The sequence below is a fragment of the Halichoerus grypus genome, chromosome 12 (assembly GCF_964656455.1).
Source record: "Halichoerus grypus chromosome 12, mHalGry1.hap1.1, whole genome shotgun sequence".
Lineage (NCBI taxonomy): Eukaryota > Metazoa > Chordata > Mammalia > Carnivora > Phocidae > Halichoerus > Halichoerus grypus.
Window position 1 is genome coordinate 83,147,722 of NC_135723.1, and position 18,107 is coordinate 83,165,828.

At 54.5% G+C, this 18,107-nt stretch overlaps 1 protein-coding gene across 1 annotated transcript in view; it reads left to right on the top strand.

Annotated features, from left to right (window-relative positions):
* SND1 (staphylococcal nuclease and tudor domain containing 1) overlaps nucleotides 1-18,107 on the top strand; it is a 407,421-nt gene that overhangs the window by 380,364 nt on the left and 8,950 nt on the right. Inside the window, exons 17-18 of the mRNA XM_078059536.1 lie at nucleotides 10,808-10,996; nucleotides 17,177-17,318. Coding sequence (XP_077915662.1) covers nucleotides 10,808-10,996; nucleotides 17,177-17,318 — 331 coding nt within the window. The remainder of the gene's footprint in view (nucleotides 1-10,807; nucleotides 10,997-17,176; nucleotides 17,319-18,107) is intronic.

Genomic DNA, 18,107 nt, shown 5'->3' on the forward strand with positions numbered 1-18,107 from the left:
GAAGAAGGAGTGAGGGTCCCCAGAATCTGATGGTTCTTCCTTCATCTCCTCAGTGCCTTCAGCTGCCTTCATGCAGTTGGTCTGACGTTAATCAGGAGGGCTGGGTATTGTGTTGAAATTGGTTGCCATTTCTTATACTCAGTGTAATAAAATAATAAATTGGCTGGTCCGTAGCTGTTCCAAGTCCTTTTCTCTCTGGTGCCTTTCTCTGGTCTGCAAGAGGGATTGGTGTCTGTGTTCCTATTTCTAAGAGACCGGGTGATGGTGAAAGAGAAGGAGCTCTGTGTCCCCTTTTTCCCCCAGCATAGGACATCCTTTGCCACAACCTGACAGCTTTTGAGTGGCTCCCATGGCCACAGCCCAGTTCTGAGAATTCTGAGCCATCCAAGCCCCAGATTCCCTTAAATCTAAAAGCAGCTGCCTTTCCTCGAAGATTTCCCTGGTCTCCCAGAAGGGCCTGAGACCTGCCCACCCTGGCAAGGGACTCGTAGCTTGAGGCTTTCTCAGCCCTGCGCTCAGATGTTCCTTCAGGCTACCGAGGACTAACCAGGATATCTGCCCCCTGGCTTGGAGGACTTACCAGACAGGGTCCGGGGTCCTGTCCTGTCCTCATAGCTCTTACTCTGGCTGTCTCATGCCTGCTTTTGCCCTTCACCCCTTCTTTGCTGAGGGATGGTAGCCAGGAGTGGTGGATGTGTAGGAGACCAGAGGGAGGCACACACAGCTGCTGCCTGTGCTCATGCCTGGATAAATCGAGGAATCCATCCTCGCTCCAGTTATATTCAGTACAGGCAAAGCCAAGTGCGAAACAGCCCCTTCTGCTCATGACGTCTGGGAGCCTCTGAGTCATCAGTGCTGGCTGCACTGACCAAAGCCGGTTTCTGCCCCTCTGGGCTCCTATGCACAGAACTGCTCTGACACGGGCAGCTGTGGGACCGCCCTGTCACCTTAGAGAGGTTCTCAAGACAGGCCTTCTCCAGTCGGTTGGGTGCCACTGGATTTCCCCAAAGACAGTTTTCTGTCCCAGGAACTTTCCTCCTCCAAGTTGACTGCCAGTGATCTGGAGAAGCTAGGACCTTTGACCTTTCATCATGGGCTTACTGAGTGCTTACCGTGTGCCAGTAATAAGATGCCATTAATAAATGCCCATTATAATACTATAATTAATAGTGGTATGAGCAAAGTGCTGTGGGGAAAAGCATTACTAAGTAAATAATGGAATGGTTTGGGTGAAATCCCATCTGTGCAGAATCTTAACGCGTTGGGTAGGAGTTCACAGGTACAGTAATAGGAGTGTGCTCGCCGCAAGGAATCGTGTGCACAGAGGCCTGGAACGGTGTGTCATAGTGTGGCGCTAGAGTTGGTCTGGCATGACTAGAGCAAAATACTGAGGGCCAAAATGGTAGAAGGTGAGACAGTAAGAATCCAGTCATAAGCTGTACCTTGCTGTGCTGAAGAATTTGAACTTTAGCAGAAAACAAGGAAAGGATTTCAGCAACGGAGTGATCAGGTTTGGATTTTTTGTTAAGTAACAACAGTTACTGAGCATTTACTATATACTAAACTCTTGAGTGTTTAACTGGAATCAGTTTATTCTTCAATAAAAACCTTCGAAATAGGCACCATTATTATGCCCATTTGACCAATAGGAAAAACGTATAACCAGAAAGGTTAAATCAGTCACTTGAGGTCTCACAGCTAGTAAGTGGCTCCCCAGCCTGTCTAACAGCCTGTCCCCAGCCTGTCGCACTGCCTGTGACGAGCCACACCACAGCATTGTGGGAGGGCCATTAGGGAGACACAAGGCTGGTGGCGGGGATAGCAGTGAAGGGGACTGCTACCCAAAGGTAGGATCTGAACTCAAGGAGTGGCAGTAAGGATAGAGAAAAGGGGAAGAATTCAGGAGACATTTCTGAGGTAGGATTGGTATGACCTGGAGGTTGATTGTGAATGTAAGGGAGGCAGGATGATTCCCAAGCTTCTCCTGCTACTGACTGGGATAAGAAAGGTGGATGGAGGAACAGGTTTTAGAGTGAAAACAGTAGATTCACCATTGGACGCGTTATATTTGAAATTGGTCAGGTGGAGTTAAACTCTGAAGAGAGGTCTGGACTGGAAATAGAAGTCGTGGTGTCCTGTAATTCTGAGAGCAGTGAAAACCGGGGACTCCTGTACAGCTTAAAATGGCCCCCTGGCGAATATCCATATTTAAGGAGATGTTGGGAAAGAATTCACAGTTGAAACTAAGAACAGGGAGAAGAAACCATGGTCGGGAACCACAGTGGCCAAAAAAAAAAAAGAAAATTTAAGATGGAAGAGGGGTTCTTAGCTCTGTCAGATCATTCAAAAGGTCAAAAACAATGAAATGCAAGAAGAAATTATTAAAATGACAAGAGGTCCTGAGTGACTTTGAGATGGTAGTTACATTGGACTATCGACAGTGGTGAGCCACCACAACCGATGGGGAAGGAAAAGGGAATCCTCTGGGCAAGGAGAACCAGGTCAACTGGGTGGACATGAGATCAAAGCACGGTTTTCTAGGATGGGCAAGATATTCTTGCGCAAAGAGGGGGACGCTGACAGAAAAGGGAATTGGAATGGTAATGGTAGTAATAAAGAAGACTGTCTGGAGGCTGCTGATGAAAGCAGCCTTCACTGCTCTTTTGGGGTGGCACTGCTCTTCTCCAGCCAGGGAGCATGGGGGGGGCTGGGCCATTCAGGTGTGCCCCACTCTCCGAAGGAATTCCAAAGCTTACCTCAGGCTCAGGCATCCTGTGGGAACAGTGGTGCCCCGGATAGGGGGGCAGAATGAGGGCCTCCTGACTCAGCTTCGTTCCCTGCATGAACCTCAGGAAAGAGGGAGTTAAATCTCCCTCCAGCCTTTAGCCCTGGGTTTTCTTGGGAAGATGAACAATCTCCTTCCCTCATTGTCTGCACCAAAGGGACAGATTGCGTCAGTTTATAAGCTGTGTTACCGCTTGCAAAGGCCTGGAGTCAGCAGGTTTGCATTTCCCGGCAGACTCAGACGAGGCTGATCGCCTTGGCTGGCAGGGACCAGGAGCTGCCTTCCACCCACCCGCCCCCCCCACCCCCCATCATCCCACCCCATATCCCTTAGGTATTCGAGGAGAGAGAGAAAGAGAAACTCTGAGCTTCTAGCTAAGCCATCTTGTTCAGGGCTCAGGGCTTCCATCATTTTCCAGGAGCTTCTCAGCCCCTCTTGCCACCGTGCCAACCTGGGCATGACTTCCAGGCATTCCTAGGGCTTTGGCTTGGGCCAGCGCACGGATGTCAGAGAAGAGGTTTTCTGGAGACCAGTTGGCACTGTGGGTTGGACTTGAAGGAGCCATCTGATCTGGAGGTGCTGAGGGGTTAGGAGCAGAGGCGCTGGTGGGGCCCGGGGCCCCCCTGCTCCAGCACGGGGCAGATCCGCGCCCGCTGCCGGCCCACTCCCCACTGGCAGCTGCCGGTACTAAGACCCAGGAGGCATTTCATGGGCACTGCCTCTCCAGCTCCCAGAGCGTTACATTATTAATTGCACTGTGTTAGTGTTCACCGTCTCTGAGAGACGGTGGTGTGTGTGCGCGTGCCTGCGAGTGGAGGGGACACGTTGGCTGTGTTAAGCTGCTACTATATTAAGGTGAGGTGTCTCTTCAAGTTCACAGCTCTAGCTGTGGAGCGCGTTACAGCCTTCGTGCGGCATCAGTGCTGGTGGAAAACCCAGCTCGACAACGACGTGGCTACCTCCCTGTAGCAGGCAAGGAGTCTCGGGCAATCTGGTTGCTCTGGATCACCACTCACATTCTGGCAGAGAGCTCTGGTGGGAGGCATGGGTGAGGAGGAGGCTGGACTGCCTTTTATCCCCCTCTGCAAGTTTTCCTACAGGGCTTGCGGGTTCTCATGGGGCTTCCCCACTTGCCCTTCTCCCACGTAACCCGTTGTCTCCTCTCTCCTCAGCCCCCAGTCACACCACCTGGCCCCGAGCCTGACCTCAGCTACTTCAGAGCTGAGAGAACCTTCAAACCCTGTTCTGCTCTTATTTGTACGTGAAGAAACTGAGCCTGGAGGGGATGTGAACCCCTCTTCCCCCCCAGATCACAGTTTCAGTCCCCGGCTTTTTATTGGCTTTTTCTTTGCTCCTCGGTGGCTTCTTCCCATCTGAGCTTTCCTATTTTGTTCCCAGTTCCAGGCTTCTGCCCCATGCTTGTTGCTGATGGCTTTGGGGGTGTTTCAAGCAGGCCTGTGGCCAGACAGCAAGTGGAAAGGACAGAGGCTTCTGCCTGTCATTAGGGCCCCTGCTGTCGCCTCCCCAGAGGCAGCCCTGGGCGCTCTGCTCTCAGCTCTGCCTGCCGCAGGAGCTGGTGGCCAGTATAACCCCCACCCCCTCCTCTGTGCCCCAGGGCAGGGCTGGCCGGTGCTGCTTGCTCCAGCCTACCTGGTTTCACCTGTCCTGCCTGAGGCAGCCACCTCCCCTGAGGGAGGGAGCATCTCCTCAGTGTTCCACAGCCTTCCAACCTAGGAGGCTGGCTCACGCCGTCATTTCCTGTGCTGCCTCAGGCACTATGCCGGGAGCTGGGCCCAGTGCACTTCGGGAGATGGAACCTTTTCTCCATCCTCTTGACACACAAAAAAAGGGAAGGTGGGTATATATGTATGGGGTCTCCCTGCCCTCTCCCATTGCCAATAAATCTGTGTTGTACCTTCTTTGGCTACCCTGGGTCACCTCCCAGAGCATGCAGCCCCCTGCTGTGTGTTCTGCTCTGTTCAACATTTCAAAGTTTCTTTGCCCTAAGTGTGGATTGGGGGGGGGAGGCAGCACCCCCCTGCCTTATTCAAGCTTGCCTTTCAGTGGAGGCAGCCTCCAGTGCCTTCTCCCTCCCCAGGCCCACACCTCACCAGGACCCAAAGAAGGCTCAGGAGGACCTCTGTCTTTTCAGCTTTGCCCCAGACTTGGAACCAGTAGGCATCCAATTTGGTTCCTGGATCAGGAGAGGTCGGGCAGCTAAATGAACCCCCAGGGCAGTCAGAATTTCCTCTGTGGTTTTATGGTGACCTTTTTACTGACCTCCCTCTCCCTCTCCCTCCCTCTCTCTCCTCTTTCTCTCTCTTCCCCTCCCTCTCCTTCACACACACACATGCACACACGCACACACTTTACAGAAGGTTTCAGACTCTGCAGGCTGATTGGGAAAGGCCAGGACAAGTTGAGAGAGAGGAGTAGTATCTGTAAGACCCTCATCCCCTACCTGACTTCCGCTTCCCTTCCTGTGACCCCTTGCACCGATCTGGCCCTGCACTTAGCCCAGGCCCAGAATGTGCCACGCTGCCTGGAGAGGAGAATGACTCAGACCCCACTGCCTGCCTGATTGAAGTAGTTCCTAAGTGAAGAAACTGGACAGAATCCAGACAAGGGAAAGTAGGAGCATGTGGGGAGGGGAGCAGGACAGGGACTGAGTATATTTCTGGAGGCCAAGGCAGTCCAGCCCACTAAGGAAAGGACTACAGGCAATGAAACAAATTCATGGCCACCACACCTTCCCTCCCTCCTGTGTTCCCAGCCATGGAGAGTGAGCTAGGGGCTGCTCGGGTTCTCCCCTCTCCTCCTTTCCCTTCTCCCCTTCCTCACCCACCCACAGCCCGTCTGGGTGGGCACTGAGGTGTGTGTGTGTTGCCTGAGCAGGGGAGCTCTTCCTCAGTAATTAGGAGACATGCAAATTAACAGCCTGTGCCGTTTGTATTAATTTGGTAAATAAGCCAGAACAATTTCATTAGTGGCACATTAATGTGCTTGGGAGCAGGAGGACGTGTCCCACTGTGAGGAAGCAGGGCCCGCTGGCTGCCCCAGCCCGCAGACAGGCCGAGTCCAGTGTGTCTAGCTGCTCTCGGACTGGGCACGGCTGGCTGGGCTGCACTCCCCCCCCCCCCCCCCCGCACCTTTGGCTCTGTGGTGGAGAAGGACCCCCCTCTGCTGAGCAGAAAGGCATCTGCTTGCTCAGCTGGGTTTGGGGACAGTCACACATTAGCTTTTCCCACTTGCCTTCCCTCCATTCTGTATTTTGCATGAGGCCACCAGGGTTTAAGAAGCCCAAAGCTTTTCTAGGTTTGGGGGGAGAGCTAAGGGGACGGAGCTCAGCCCGAGGAGGGCCGCTGCTGGCCAGTATGAGATGAAGGGAAGAGGAAGCAGTTTTATGTTACTTCTTTTAAAATGTAGGACCCGCTTCTCGTTTTATGGAGAAGGAAACTGGCTAGAGAGAAAGGAGGTCATATGACTTCCCAGAAATTCACGGCCAGAGCTAGGATATGAACCCCAGTCTGTCTGACTACAAGATCCGTGCTCTTCCTGCCACCTCCCTGCCCAGTCGGTGGACCCAGCTCAGGGGAGGATTCGGAGTGTAGAATAAGCTTTGTTCCCCGTGGAGCTGACAGTCTAGTTGGAGAATAAGGACATTAGGAAGTGAAATAACTGTTGACAACAATGAAGCGTTTATGTATCCAGTGCTCTTGTAAGTGCTTTGTATTTTTCTATTTAGGTCATTTAATCGTAACAAATCCTCTGAGATAGGGAATATTGCAGTTAAAACTTGACAGCAAACAGAGATACAGAGAAGGTAAGGGATTGGCAGAGGTCATGTAGTTGGTAGGTGGATCTGAACCGAGGCAGTCTAGCTCCACAGTGTGTGCTCTGAACTTCTGTGCTATACGCTGTCCCCTCAGTGCCAAAGGCTGGGGGAGCCTATAGGTGTTCAGGGGGTGATTGAGTTGGGGGTGGAGTAGGGAAGCCTTCACAGGAAGGTGGTGGTGAAGCTGAAAGAGCTCAGCTCACAGGGCCTAGTTGGGACGTCAGAATCCCCACCCGCTGTGTCTGCCCCCAGGGCAAGAGATGCTGGCGGCTGGCCAGATGGGCAGGGGTGCACAGTGAGGCAGCAGGCGCCCGGAGGAGCGAGGAGAGGGGAGGAGCGAGGAGGGGGGAGCGGGTCTGACCTTGAGGCAGCTGGGCTGCCTGCTGCTTCATCCCCGGCCAGTGCTCCCCCAGCGCAGGCCACGGCCCCCTTCTCCTCCCCTCAGCGCTGTTTTCCTAGGTCTTAGCTTCAACATGAGCATTGATGAGAAGAGCCTCCATCTCTTCCCTGCTGACACTACTTGTGTCCACGTGTCCACACGTTCTGTGGTGTCCTCAAGGCCATATCATCTCGCGTGGGCACACACCAAAGGCCCGCACACAAATCAGACATTCGGGCAGCCCCTGGTAGTCACCCGAGGCTTGAATCCCGGGTGTCACATGCCACCGTAGGAGGCCTCCCAAGGGAAGCTCTTGAGTCCACATCTCTCCTTGAAACACTCCGCGCTGCTGAGGAGACAAGTAGCAATACTGTAGAGCACTTCGCAGTTCACACAACACTTGGTGAGTAGTGGGCCTCATTAATGATTACAACAGGCAGAAAGAACCCAGAAGAGGTTTCTTGTGTATCTGACAAGAATGAGCCTCCCATAACTCCTGTCTTCAGTTTGAGGCAAACTTGTAGGAAATAGCTCTCCGTGGGTCTCTATATAGTCAATCCTCATTATATACGATTCCATATTTGCGAGTTCACTTACTAAAATGTATTTGTAGCCCCAAATCAGTACTCGGTAATTTTTGATCATTTGTGGATGTGCAGAGTGGTGAACAATTTGAGTCTCCAGGTGAGCACATTCCCAGCTGAGGTTGCAAAAGGCGGTGCTCTACCTTCTTGTTTCAGCTCTCATCCATAAACAAGTGTCCTTTTTGTCGTCTCCTTAGTGCCACGTTTTCCCCTTTTTTTGATGTGTGCTTTTTCTTGGTGATTTTGCAGTTTAAAATGGCCTCCAAGCAGAGTGCTGAAGTGCTGTCTAGTGCTCCTAAGTGCAGGAAGGCTGTGATGTGCCTTAGGGAGAAAATACACATGTTAAAGAAGCTTTATTCAGGCATGAGTTCTAGTGCCGTTGGCCATGAGTTCAATGGTAATGAATCATCAGTATATATTAAATAAGGTGTCTTTAAGCAAAAACATGCACAGAAGGTGGTTATGTATTGGTAAATTGGTAGAGTCTTGCAAGAACCTAATCCTGTGTTTCCCCTGGGAGCAGTGGTTCAGGATTCGCTAATTCAGTGTTCATGGTGACTTTATAGAACATCACAAATAACAATCAGCTGTATCTGTATGTCTCTATATGAGTATGTGTTTATGTGTATTTTTTCAATTAAGAGAAAATATTGGTGCCTGGGTGGCTCAATCGGCTAAGCCTTTGACTTTGGCTCAGGTCATAATCTCAGGGTTCTGGGATCGAGTCAGGCTTCCCACTCGGTGGGGAGTCTGCTTGAGGATTCTCTCTCCCTCTCGCCCTGCCCCTACCCCCATTCGCTCGCTCACACACACACACACACACACACACACTCTCTCTCTCAAATAAATAAATCTTTTTTAAAAAAGAGGGAGAGAGAAAAATATAAAAAACCCAAGTCTTCAAGTTGATCAGAGAAATAGAGCATATACAGACATTGGCCCACAAAATGTTATAGTCAAGCCACAAATTCCTGGCAATCAATCTAAAAGAACCATGATGAACAATGAACACATATACCAGCCTAGGAGCACCATGCTTAACCCTCTGCTTGCTCACTGTGAAACTCTCCCAGAACTAGAGAAGGGTTAAGACGGTCTTCAAATTGGGTTCTGTGTGCCCAGAAGGATAGACACAGCACAGGGCTTGGCTAGAGAGGCCACAAGCCAAGAGACTCTGGAGTAGCCCCATCCCTTCACTGAGCCCAGCCCACCTTCCCCTGAGTGCCTTCGAGACATCACCGTGTTTGCAGCAGCCATAATAAAAGGGGAAGCAGAGACCCCCAGGCCACAGCTTTATCTCCCTCTATAACCCGAGATAGATTCAGCGGGAGGGCAGTGCCCAAGGCTAGAGATTTCTTTCCTCTGCAGCTGGCTGGGCCCAGGGACTTGTCAAGCCCAAGTTAACATAGCGACTGCAGGCAGGGAGAGGCTGGGTGAGTGTGAAGGCAGTGCCCACCTGCCAAGAGAGTTGGCAGTGTTGACCCCAGGCATGGCTACCAGTCACCGGAGTCTACCACTTGTACGAGCCCTTGGGAGGCCGGCATCTGGTTGGTAGCCTCCGAGGTGAGGTGTGGATTGGGGGTTTGCTAGGTGGGGTGAGGTCTGAGTGTGGGCACCTTCCGGGATGAGCGTGATTGTACCTGCCGGGTACTTCATCAACCCGCCTCTGAGGTGCTTGCCTCCATCCTAGCAATCCAGTGCCAAGAGCAATGATGCAGGTGGCCCTCAAGCTTCTTGTCACAACCGCATTGGCCCAGCACAGGCTTCTCGGAACTGGAAGGAGGTCTTGTGCCCAAGCAAGGCAGCCATCAGTTTTAGGGAAAGGGCACTTGGCTGCTAACACAGTAAAAGATAAGAGGTCCAGGAATGGGGGACCTATGTACCCACCAACAGAATCAACTTGGAATGGATCTATATAGTATCTTTTTTATCTAGCTCTAATAAATTCTTCATATCTGCTTATGGGTCACACCCCAACCTCAGGCATTGTTGAACTTGCATTTCCACTCGAAGGGTTAACTGTAAGCCTTAAGTAGGAAGAGGGAGTTAAAGAATAGGGAGAAGCAGGGGCCCTGCCTCCTTGGTCCTGCCCCTTATTTTTCTCCCTGCTGCCTTCTCTCCACATGCCCAAGCCCCCTGTCTACTTAAGGGGTGTCCTGTCACCCACATGGCTCCCCGCTCACCTCCCTACCCTTGCCTCTCTAACCCTCTGCTCTAGGCTGCTGCCGCAGGCTCCAACCCAGCCTTCAGAGAATTCCCAGGTATTTAGACATTGATTTTATTGCTTAATCGAGCTTGAAGCTGTTTAAATTAATATAAGTTTTCATATTTGGCAGCAAAGATTTTTACAAGCCCCTTTAGCAGAGAAAGAGGTTCAAAGAAGAAATTTACCGTAGGCCATGAGGTGGGAGCTGATCAGCCACCATAAGGGCCGTGGCACCAAGGCCACCCTCTTGGAGGAGCGGAGTCAGTGCTGTGTCTGGGGTCCCGGGTCTCGGGGAGGCCCTCCATGGAGGAAGCTCAGAAGCTTCGTGAGCCCCGCAGGGGTTCCTGAGGGTTCTGAGGTTCAGCCACAGCACACGCCCCAAGGACTGGGCTTCCAGCAGTGATGGCACCCTGTCAGGGGCAGCCTTCTGCTGGGGTCACCCCCTAACCGCCCTCCTGTGCACTTCCTGCTCGCATCCTTCTGCCCACATGCCCCCTTCCCTCCTCTCTTCACCTGGCTTCCATCCAGCTACTTTCATTACCTTTGTTGAGCACTAATTCCTTCAGCTGTGCGCCCCTCGCCCCGGGGATTGCCTTGCTCCTGGGGCCTGCCTGTCTTCCTAGACGAGCTGGGGTGGGTGGGTAGGTGCTGAAGAAGAGTGGGATGTTCCCGGAGCTATGTCTACTGCTTCTGTCACTCCTGACCCCCAGGCTGCACTCACACACGCACACGGCTAACGCAGACTTCCTCGCTTAAGCTGAGGGGAGCCGAGTTTACCCTAATAGCTCTCTGCCAAAAGATCTGAGAAGAGGGGAGTTTTGAAGTTGCTTGGTCAGTGACGTTTCCGTAAGGATGGTTCTGGGGTGTGAGAGGCTAGAAAGCGTAGATCCCACTTACAGAACTGAAGTGAAGGGTTTTAAGAGGGTCAGCAGTGCTGGAGCCCCAGCAAGCTCCTGCTCTTCATGCCTGATGAGCCCCTGTCAGGTGGCAGGCTGACACCCCCTTTTCTGTTCCCCAGGTAGAGGTGGAGGTGGAGAGCATGGACAAGGCCGGCAACTTCATCGGCTGGCTGCACATCGACAGCGCCAACCTGTCCGTCTTGCTGGTGGAGCACGCGCTCTCCAAGGTCCACTTCACTGCTGAGCGCAGCTCCTACTACAAATCCCTGCTGTCCGCTGAGGAGGCCGCCAAGCAGAAGAAAGAGAAGGTACCTGTGTGGAATTGGGCCTGGCTGGGGAGGAGGCGGGTGCCACCCCGGACCTCGGACTTCTTCTCGCCTTCCCGCCCCTCCCCCAAAACACCACACAGTGGACAGAGCGGTTTCGTCATCCCCCACCTGAGGGGCCCTGGTTGGTGTTGGTCTCAGACCCCACATCAGGAACCACACATGACCAAGGGAGAGGCTGCGAGCTTAGGCATCCTCAACCATAGGCCTGCTCTGGTGGACCTGGTAGAGCAGAACGGTGTCTGGAAGGTGACCTTGGAGCAATGAGAGCAATGACGGGAAGTAGGGGGCGCTCTGGTGAGCAAGAGACTGGGGAGTTGTCCCTTCACCAGCCCCAGCCCTTCTTCGGTGCCCTCAGAGCACCCGGGAGACCTGCAGCCCACTTCTGAATTTCCTTCACATGGCCCTGCAGGGAGACCCATTTTGGAAGCTGCCCCAGGAGATGCATAAAGCTGTTAGGACAACAGATTTATAGCCCATCAGTCTCTGCAGACACTGCATTGAAAAGACAAGGGGGGTGGGTTGGAAAGCAGCTCTTGGAAACAAATGGACAATTAAGGAACCCAGTGGTTTGGTGGTGGGAGCTGGGCTTGGCACCCCCTGCCTCAGCCTGTCGCCACTGACTTACAGCCCGGCCCTGATAATGGGGATAAATCAGCCGGCCACCAATTTGTCAGGGCTTCTCTGAGCTTGAGGAGGATTTCATGGGACAGCCGTGCTGAGCCATAAATTTGTTCCAGGAATAAACGTTTCCTTCCCCATGGGGCAGCCATCTGGCTTGCAACTCGCCTCCCAGAACCAAGGCCCAGACACCTGCCAAAAGGAGTAGGGGGCTTCAGGGCCCCAAGGCTCCTCATTCTCTTCCAACCCAGAGCAGCCACCTCCTCACTCAGCCTCTTCCCGGCTGTCTTCCCTCAGGGACCAGGCCCAGGGACACCTGCCTGCCTCTCTCTACCTTTACTTCCCATCCCCTGGGGATGAGGGCAGGTAACCAACCCTAATGGGGGTGGAAGAACTCGAGGGAGAGGTCACCCAAAAAGCTTGGGACAGGGTGAAAGGGACTCTTCATGCCTTGGAGGACTAGGCCACCATGAGGCCTCTAAGGAGGCTTCCACCCTTGTTCCAATTCTGCTCACATTAAGTCCCGTCTTCCTAGAGTGACAGGGAGGGGGCAACCTTAGCTCCTACCACAAAGGAGCTTCCTCTTGGGTTTCCTCTTGGTGACAGCTGAACTTAAGGCTGCCACCCCCGTGTCCTCCGCTTGCTGCAGAGGAAGGAGCAGACGTGGTGCTGGGGCCTTGTGTGCAAAGGGCTGAACCTTCACCGAAGAATTAGCTGGGGGTCAGTGTGGAAAACACTGGCCCCTGAGGCTCAGATTCTGAAAGGGTCTTTGCCCCCAGGGTCTGCTCTCTGGGATTCGAGACCCTAGAGGGACCCAGGAGAAGACAGGGAAGGGAATGTGGCCTGAGGTGGAAGGATGGGTGCCTTGCTGGGTGTTACACTGGGCATCCCTGTTTACTACACGGTGCATTTGTCTAAAAGAGCCCAAGTCATCATTTCACTGGTACCATATGATGATGGTGAGGAGTAATCATCAGTAATTAATTACTTAACACAGGCTGCGTGTTTTTATTCCAGTACAATTAAAATGCAGTGCGCTACTCTCAGCGCAAGGCCCTGCCCGCCTCCTGGGTCCCTCTCCTGCACATCCCATCCTCTTCAAGGGTCCTGGCAGAACCTAGTGTGGCTTGCCGCTCCTGGTGGGGCTGGTTCCCAGGAGCAGCATGTGCGGAGCATTGCAGCACCCCTCAGAGTTGGCTGGACTCCCGAGAATTTGGTAGCCAGCTGGAGGACAGCAAACCGCATATCTGAGGTGTCCCCAGGATTTCCAACCTTGCCTCACTTGTGACCCCAGGAGGGCTGCCTTCGCTATCCAGAGACAGGCACGTGTGGGGTTAAGAGGTCACGGTGGTACGTGTGAGCTAACTAAGGAAAGGTAATACTGAGGGATTTTGTGAGACTAGGAGCATGCCGACGTCTTTGGGGAATGTGATTTTGTGTATGTGCATTTGTGAGCGGGTCCCTCTGAGGGTAGCTGGCAATGCTGGCTTCCGAGCTTTGAGAACTGAGCTGCCTCCCTGCTAGGCCTCGTTCTGCCCTGCAGACTCCTCTCCTCCCGAAGATGCTGGTTGGGCCCTCCCCTTCCTCTACAGGAGGCTAATGCTGGGTTATCCCCGCCTCCTCCAGGAATACTGGGTGGCTCTGAGGACCAAAGATGGGAGCCACAGGTGGCAGGCACCAGGACTGCCCTCCCTCCCCCAGCCTCCCTTCTGCCCCAGCAGGGCCCTGGGTCGGGCTGCATTGGCCATTGATTGCCTTTTATTGAGCTTGCCTTCCCCACTGCGAGCTCGAAGGCCTCCACCACCCTGGCCCCATGCCAGCCCCACCCTTGGAGCCTCCTGAGCAGCGATATTAAATAGGATTTAGAAAGGAAAGCCTGCAGCCAACGGAGCCTCGGTCCACATCCCCCATCTCCTGCCAGGAGGAGGATCTGGGGCTCCCTGGGGAGAAAGTGCAGGGAAGAGGGAGGGCCAGGGATGGGTGAGGACAGGAGAAGAGACAGCCTGTGCTGTCTGGCCTCGCAATGTAGAGAGGACCCGGGCAGGACAGGAACTGGCATGACAGAGCGGCAATGGAGCAGATAAGGGAGCTGCTTTCCTTGCTCATTCCCCACTTGGGTCTGTAGCCAGGGTCACGGAGGGGTCACAGAGGAGCCCTGCCCCAGGACATAGTGCCATCCTGGCCCCCAGACTGAACACAGACTCTGCCACGAATCAGAGGAGCTGTCTGGGAAAGGCCTTTCCACACTAACGCAGCCCGGAGGTGGCCCCAGAGCAAAGCCGAGCCCTCCTGGGTGGCTCTTCCCCACATCCCTGGGCCCTGCCACTGATGCCCAGCTCAGGCTTGGCTCCCCCAAAGGCCGAGAGCCTTCCCAACTCCAGAGTCCCATCCTCTGCTCAGCATCTTGGCCATACAGGTCTTTCCCCAGCTCCTCCATCTGCCCAGAGCCTGCGGGGAGAGCCCTAAGGCACTGAATCTGTGTGCACACAGTGACTGTTCTCCCTGGAAGGGGTCTTTGGGTTTTCCTTGTCATCACCCATGGGTCCAGGCCGAGGAGCACCCCCTGGGAATTCGCAAAGACAAGCTCCTTGTCAGGGATCTGAGCTGAGAGAGGGCTGGGGACGGCTGTGGGGAAGTGGCACCTTTCTGGCATGTGCCTGCCAGTGTGTCTGTCCCCTCTCTGCCCCAGTTCTGCAGAAGGGCAATAGAAGCCAATATGGGCAAGATGTGCCCTTGTTCTAAGGGTGGGCCAGGCTCTCAGCTGACCTTCTCATTCCCAGCAAGAAGCCACGTAGCCAGGCTGCATTTACCAGCTTGCCAAGGCCGCTGGTAGCCAAGTCCCCAGGAATAGATGGTCACCTCCATCTCCCGAAGGAAAGCTGCAGGGCTCTCCTATTTGAGGGTCCAAGCCAGCCTTTCTTAGAAATGGAGTTCCTTTATCTGAGGAGCAGCTCTCCATGTCGTACCGTTTGGCCACCTCATGATTCCGGTGTCTTCTCACCTTGGGAGGCAGCAGGGTACCCCCTACTCTACCCCTCCTACCACCCAGTGAGCTGTGGGACCTTGTCACAGGACTGGCCCCACTACTCCCCTCCTGGTGGGAGCTAGAGGCCTGCGGGCCAACCCCGAGGCTTTTGTTTGCAGCATCCTTGACCTCGAGCTTGCTGGCCACCTGAGCCAGCCAGAAGAGGAGCTCCACCCTTCTGCCCCAGGAGGAAACCTGATGCTGTCGCCCAAGGCGCTTTCGCTTGAGGAGTCATTAGCAGTTTCTGCTCTCACCCTGTCAGTCTGTTCCCAGTTCATCAACACTGCTGAGGAGCCTCCTTCCCCACAGTGCAGGGAGGCAGGGCGGGGTTAGGATGGAGCCCAGAACTGCTCCCAGCCTCAGGCCCCCTCTGGAGCAAGCGCGGGGCCTTGTCTCTCTGATGTGCTGCCTGGGTGCCGGGAAGGTAGGGAGCAAGAAGAGCGAGGTGGGCGGGTGAAGGGCCCACTGACCAGGGGTGGGGTGGGGGGGATATGCAGACAGATTGGAGGGAGGTGCTGCTGGAGCAGGGAGCAGAGGACAGACTGGGGGCGGGGCGGGGGGGAGCACTTGGCTTCAGCTCATTTAAGGCAGTGCCGACAGTCTTGTGTCTCAGCAGCAGTGAGAGTCCCATCTACATGGATCCCAGGGTGGCTAGGAGCGACCGACTGAGTAGTCACTGCCCTGGGGAGCTTCCAGCTAGCGGGGCCCAGGGAGAAAGTCTACCTCAACAGGAGGTAGGCCTTAGAACCAGAAGTCACTGTGGCCGTCCCCCAAAGTGCCCTCAGCAGTCTATGCCACGGCCTCTGGTTGAAGAGGCCCTTTCACAAGGAAGTCCGAAAGCTAGAGACCCCCTTCGGGAGGAGTCTCTGAGCTGACTGCCTCCTTTCCTGTGGCCACCAGGCCTGGGCATGTGGAAAGCAGAGGTGTCTGGATGCTAGTGAGGAGGGAAGTAGCTGTGGTGGGACCTGTGTGCAGAGTAGGTGAGAGGGATCAGGAGCTATTTGGGTTAGAGTCCAGCCCCAAAAGGCAGAAGGTGAGGCTGGCAGAGGTTTGCACCCAGGCGATGTCTCTCCCATCCCCCTCAGCCACTCTCTGGCGGCCTCGCCCAGGCTCAGCCCCTGTTGCTCATCCCAGTTCTCAGGGCCCTGGCCTCCTCTTCTAGTGGAAGAATACACCACATTAAAGGCAGGAGCATGGCCTCTGCAGGTGTGACCCAAGGAAGTGCGGTAATTCTGACATTCCTGCCCTTCGGCTGCTTCCATGTGCTGTCCAGGGATCTGTGGGTCAGCTGAGTGATCATGGGGTCAGACTAGTTCCTCTTGCAAGGGAAGAAAAGGAGATGCAGGAGGCATATGGCTTGACCGAAGTCAAACATCAAAGGACAGGAGCCCACATCTCCCACCCACAACTTTTCCCACTGCTCAGTGCCGCCCTCTGTCTCTAGAGGCCCAATCAATGTCAAAATGCCCTCTCGAAGATCTCTAGCACCCAGAGACCTGGGTTCAGATCCTGGTTCCACTGCTTCTAGCAAGCCTGGGTGCCTCAGGTTCCTCGTCTGTAAAACAGGGTAATGTTAATACCTATCAAAGGGTTGTCGTGAGGATTCAGTGAGTTCCTACTTAGAGAATGTTTAGAACGGCACCTGGCACCTAGGAAGCGTGTAAGTTTTGGCTAGTACTTTTATCACCCCCCTGTTCTTATGTGTCTGTGGGATTCCGTGTGTGGTCCCGTCCCTCACCCCCTTCTCGGGGCTCAGCTGGACAGGCTGCTCTGACAGGCTTCACTACTGGGATAATCTCCTGGCCGCAGTATTGGACTTGACATGCTGTCACATCGAATCAGCTTCTGAGCTGCTGTGGGCCTGACAGTGCAGGGCCAGGGGAGGAAGGGAAAGGTGAGGGTGGGCTTCTGAGCTAGGGTCAGAGCAACCTGATCGAGGTGAAGACAGAGAAGTTGCTGAGACAAGGCATTCTTGAACAGTGACGAGCCCGCCCCTCCACGGCCCAGGGCTGTCACTTGGAGAGCCTCAGGAGCACCATGGCCCTGGACAGTGCGAGGGCCTGGAGAGTTCAGAGTGACCCCTGCAGAGTGGTGTCGGGGGAGGGAGGTGGGGACCCAGAACCGCAGCAACACCAAGGTTCTCACACTCTGGGGTGCATGAGGATTGCCTGGGAGCCTGCAGTGGCTTGTTTTACTTCCTCTGAGTGCAGTTATAACAGATCCTAACTTGGTGGACCTGTACTGGGACCCAGGTTCCAGCATTTTTAATAAGCTCCCCCATTGCTTCTGATCCCTACCCAAATTTGAGAACTGATTGATCAGAAGAACTTCATAGCAGTCTCCTTACCCACTCAGAAGTAGGAGAGTTCTAGGGGCTCAGGTCAGTGTGATGTGAGTGTCCTTTGGTGACCCCCACACTCACCCCAGGGGTGACCCCACTTGCCCAAAGCCCCCATCCTGTGTTCTGGCTGGCTTCACTTCCTAATCCCCCCCCCCTTTGCTGACCACACGTGCAGGTCTGGGCCCACTATGAGGAGCAGCCCGTGGAAGAGGTGGTGCCCGTGCTGGAGGAGAAGGAGCGCTCGGCCAGCTACAAGCCGGTGTTCGTGACCGAGATCACTGATGACCTGCACTTCTATGTGCAGGATGTGGAGACCGGTGAGTACGCTGGCCCAGCCTGCCTCCAGAAGCCCCTCGGTTCAGCGGGAGGGCGGGGCACAGCCCCCAGCTCCCAGGGGCCTCTCCCCGATAGCCTATGGCTGCTACCCCGGCCCTGGGCCCTCAGTCATTTCATGAACTGCAGATGGGCTCTGGAGTAGGCGAGGCTTAGCTGGGCCTCTGAGGGCTAATGAAGTAACCCGTCTTGTCTGGGTGGTACTCTGAGATTCCTGGAGAATTGTTTTGCTCTCAGACAGCCCAGGCTGGGTTAGGCATGGGGATTTGTAGCTCTCAGAGTCTATCAGGAAGCAAGGAACAGATTGTCTCTATGTGGTCAGGAAGTACAAACCAGCATTACTTAACCCTCCTCCCCCTCAGCTTCCTTGGGAAGGCAGCAGGAGGAGAGGAGCCTGGGCTTTTTTCTCTGGGGTTTCTCCTTCTCTCGAGGTTACCATAGCCCTGAGTGGTAGCCGGTTGCCATGGAAACAGGCGGCACTCTAGGGGAAGTCCTCCTCGGGCAGTCTTTCTGAAGGACCCTCTGTCTCCATCCTCCTCCTTCCCTCAAGGGCGGTGCACTGTGGCCTGGGTCACTTCAGCAGACACCTCAGGCTTCTGGAGGACAGAGGGTGGTAGAGGCCACTCTGGTGGGGGTGGCCCTGTGGCTCAACTTCCCACCTCCACTCCCTTTGCTCTCTCTACCCTTCCCTCCTCTCCTTGACACCCTGTGCAGGAAACCATTTTAGTTGAGGGCAGAGGAAAAAGCTCTTCAAGCCGCCTCTAGGTCCAAGG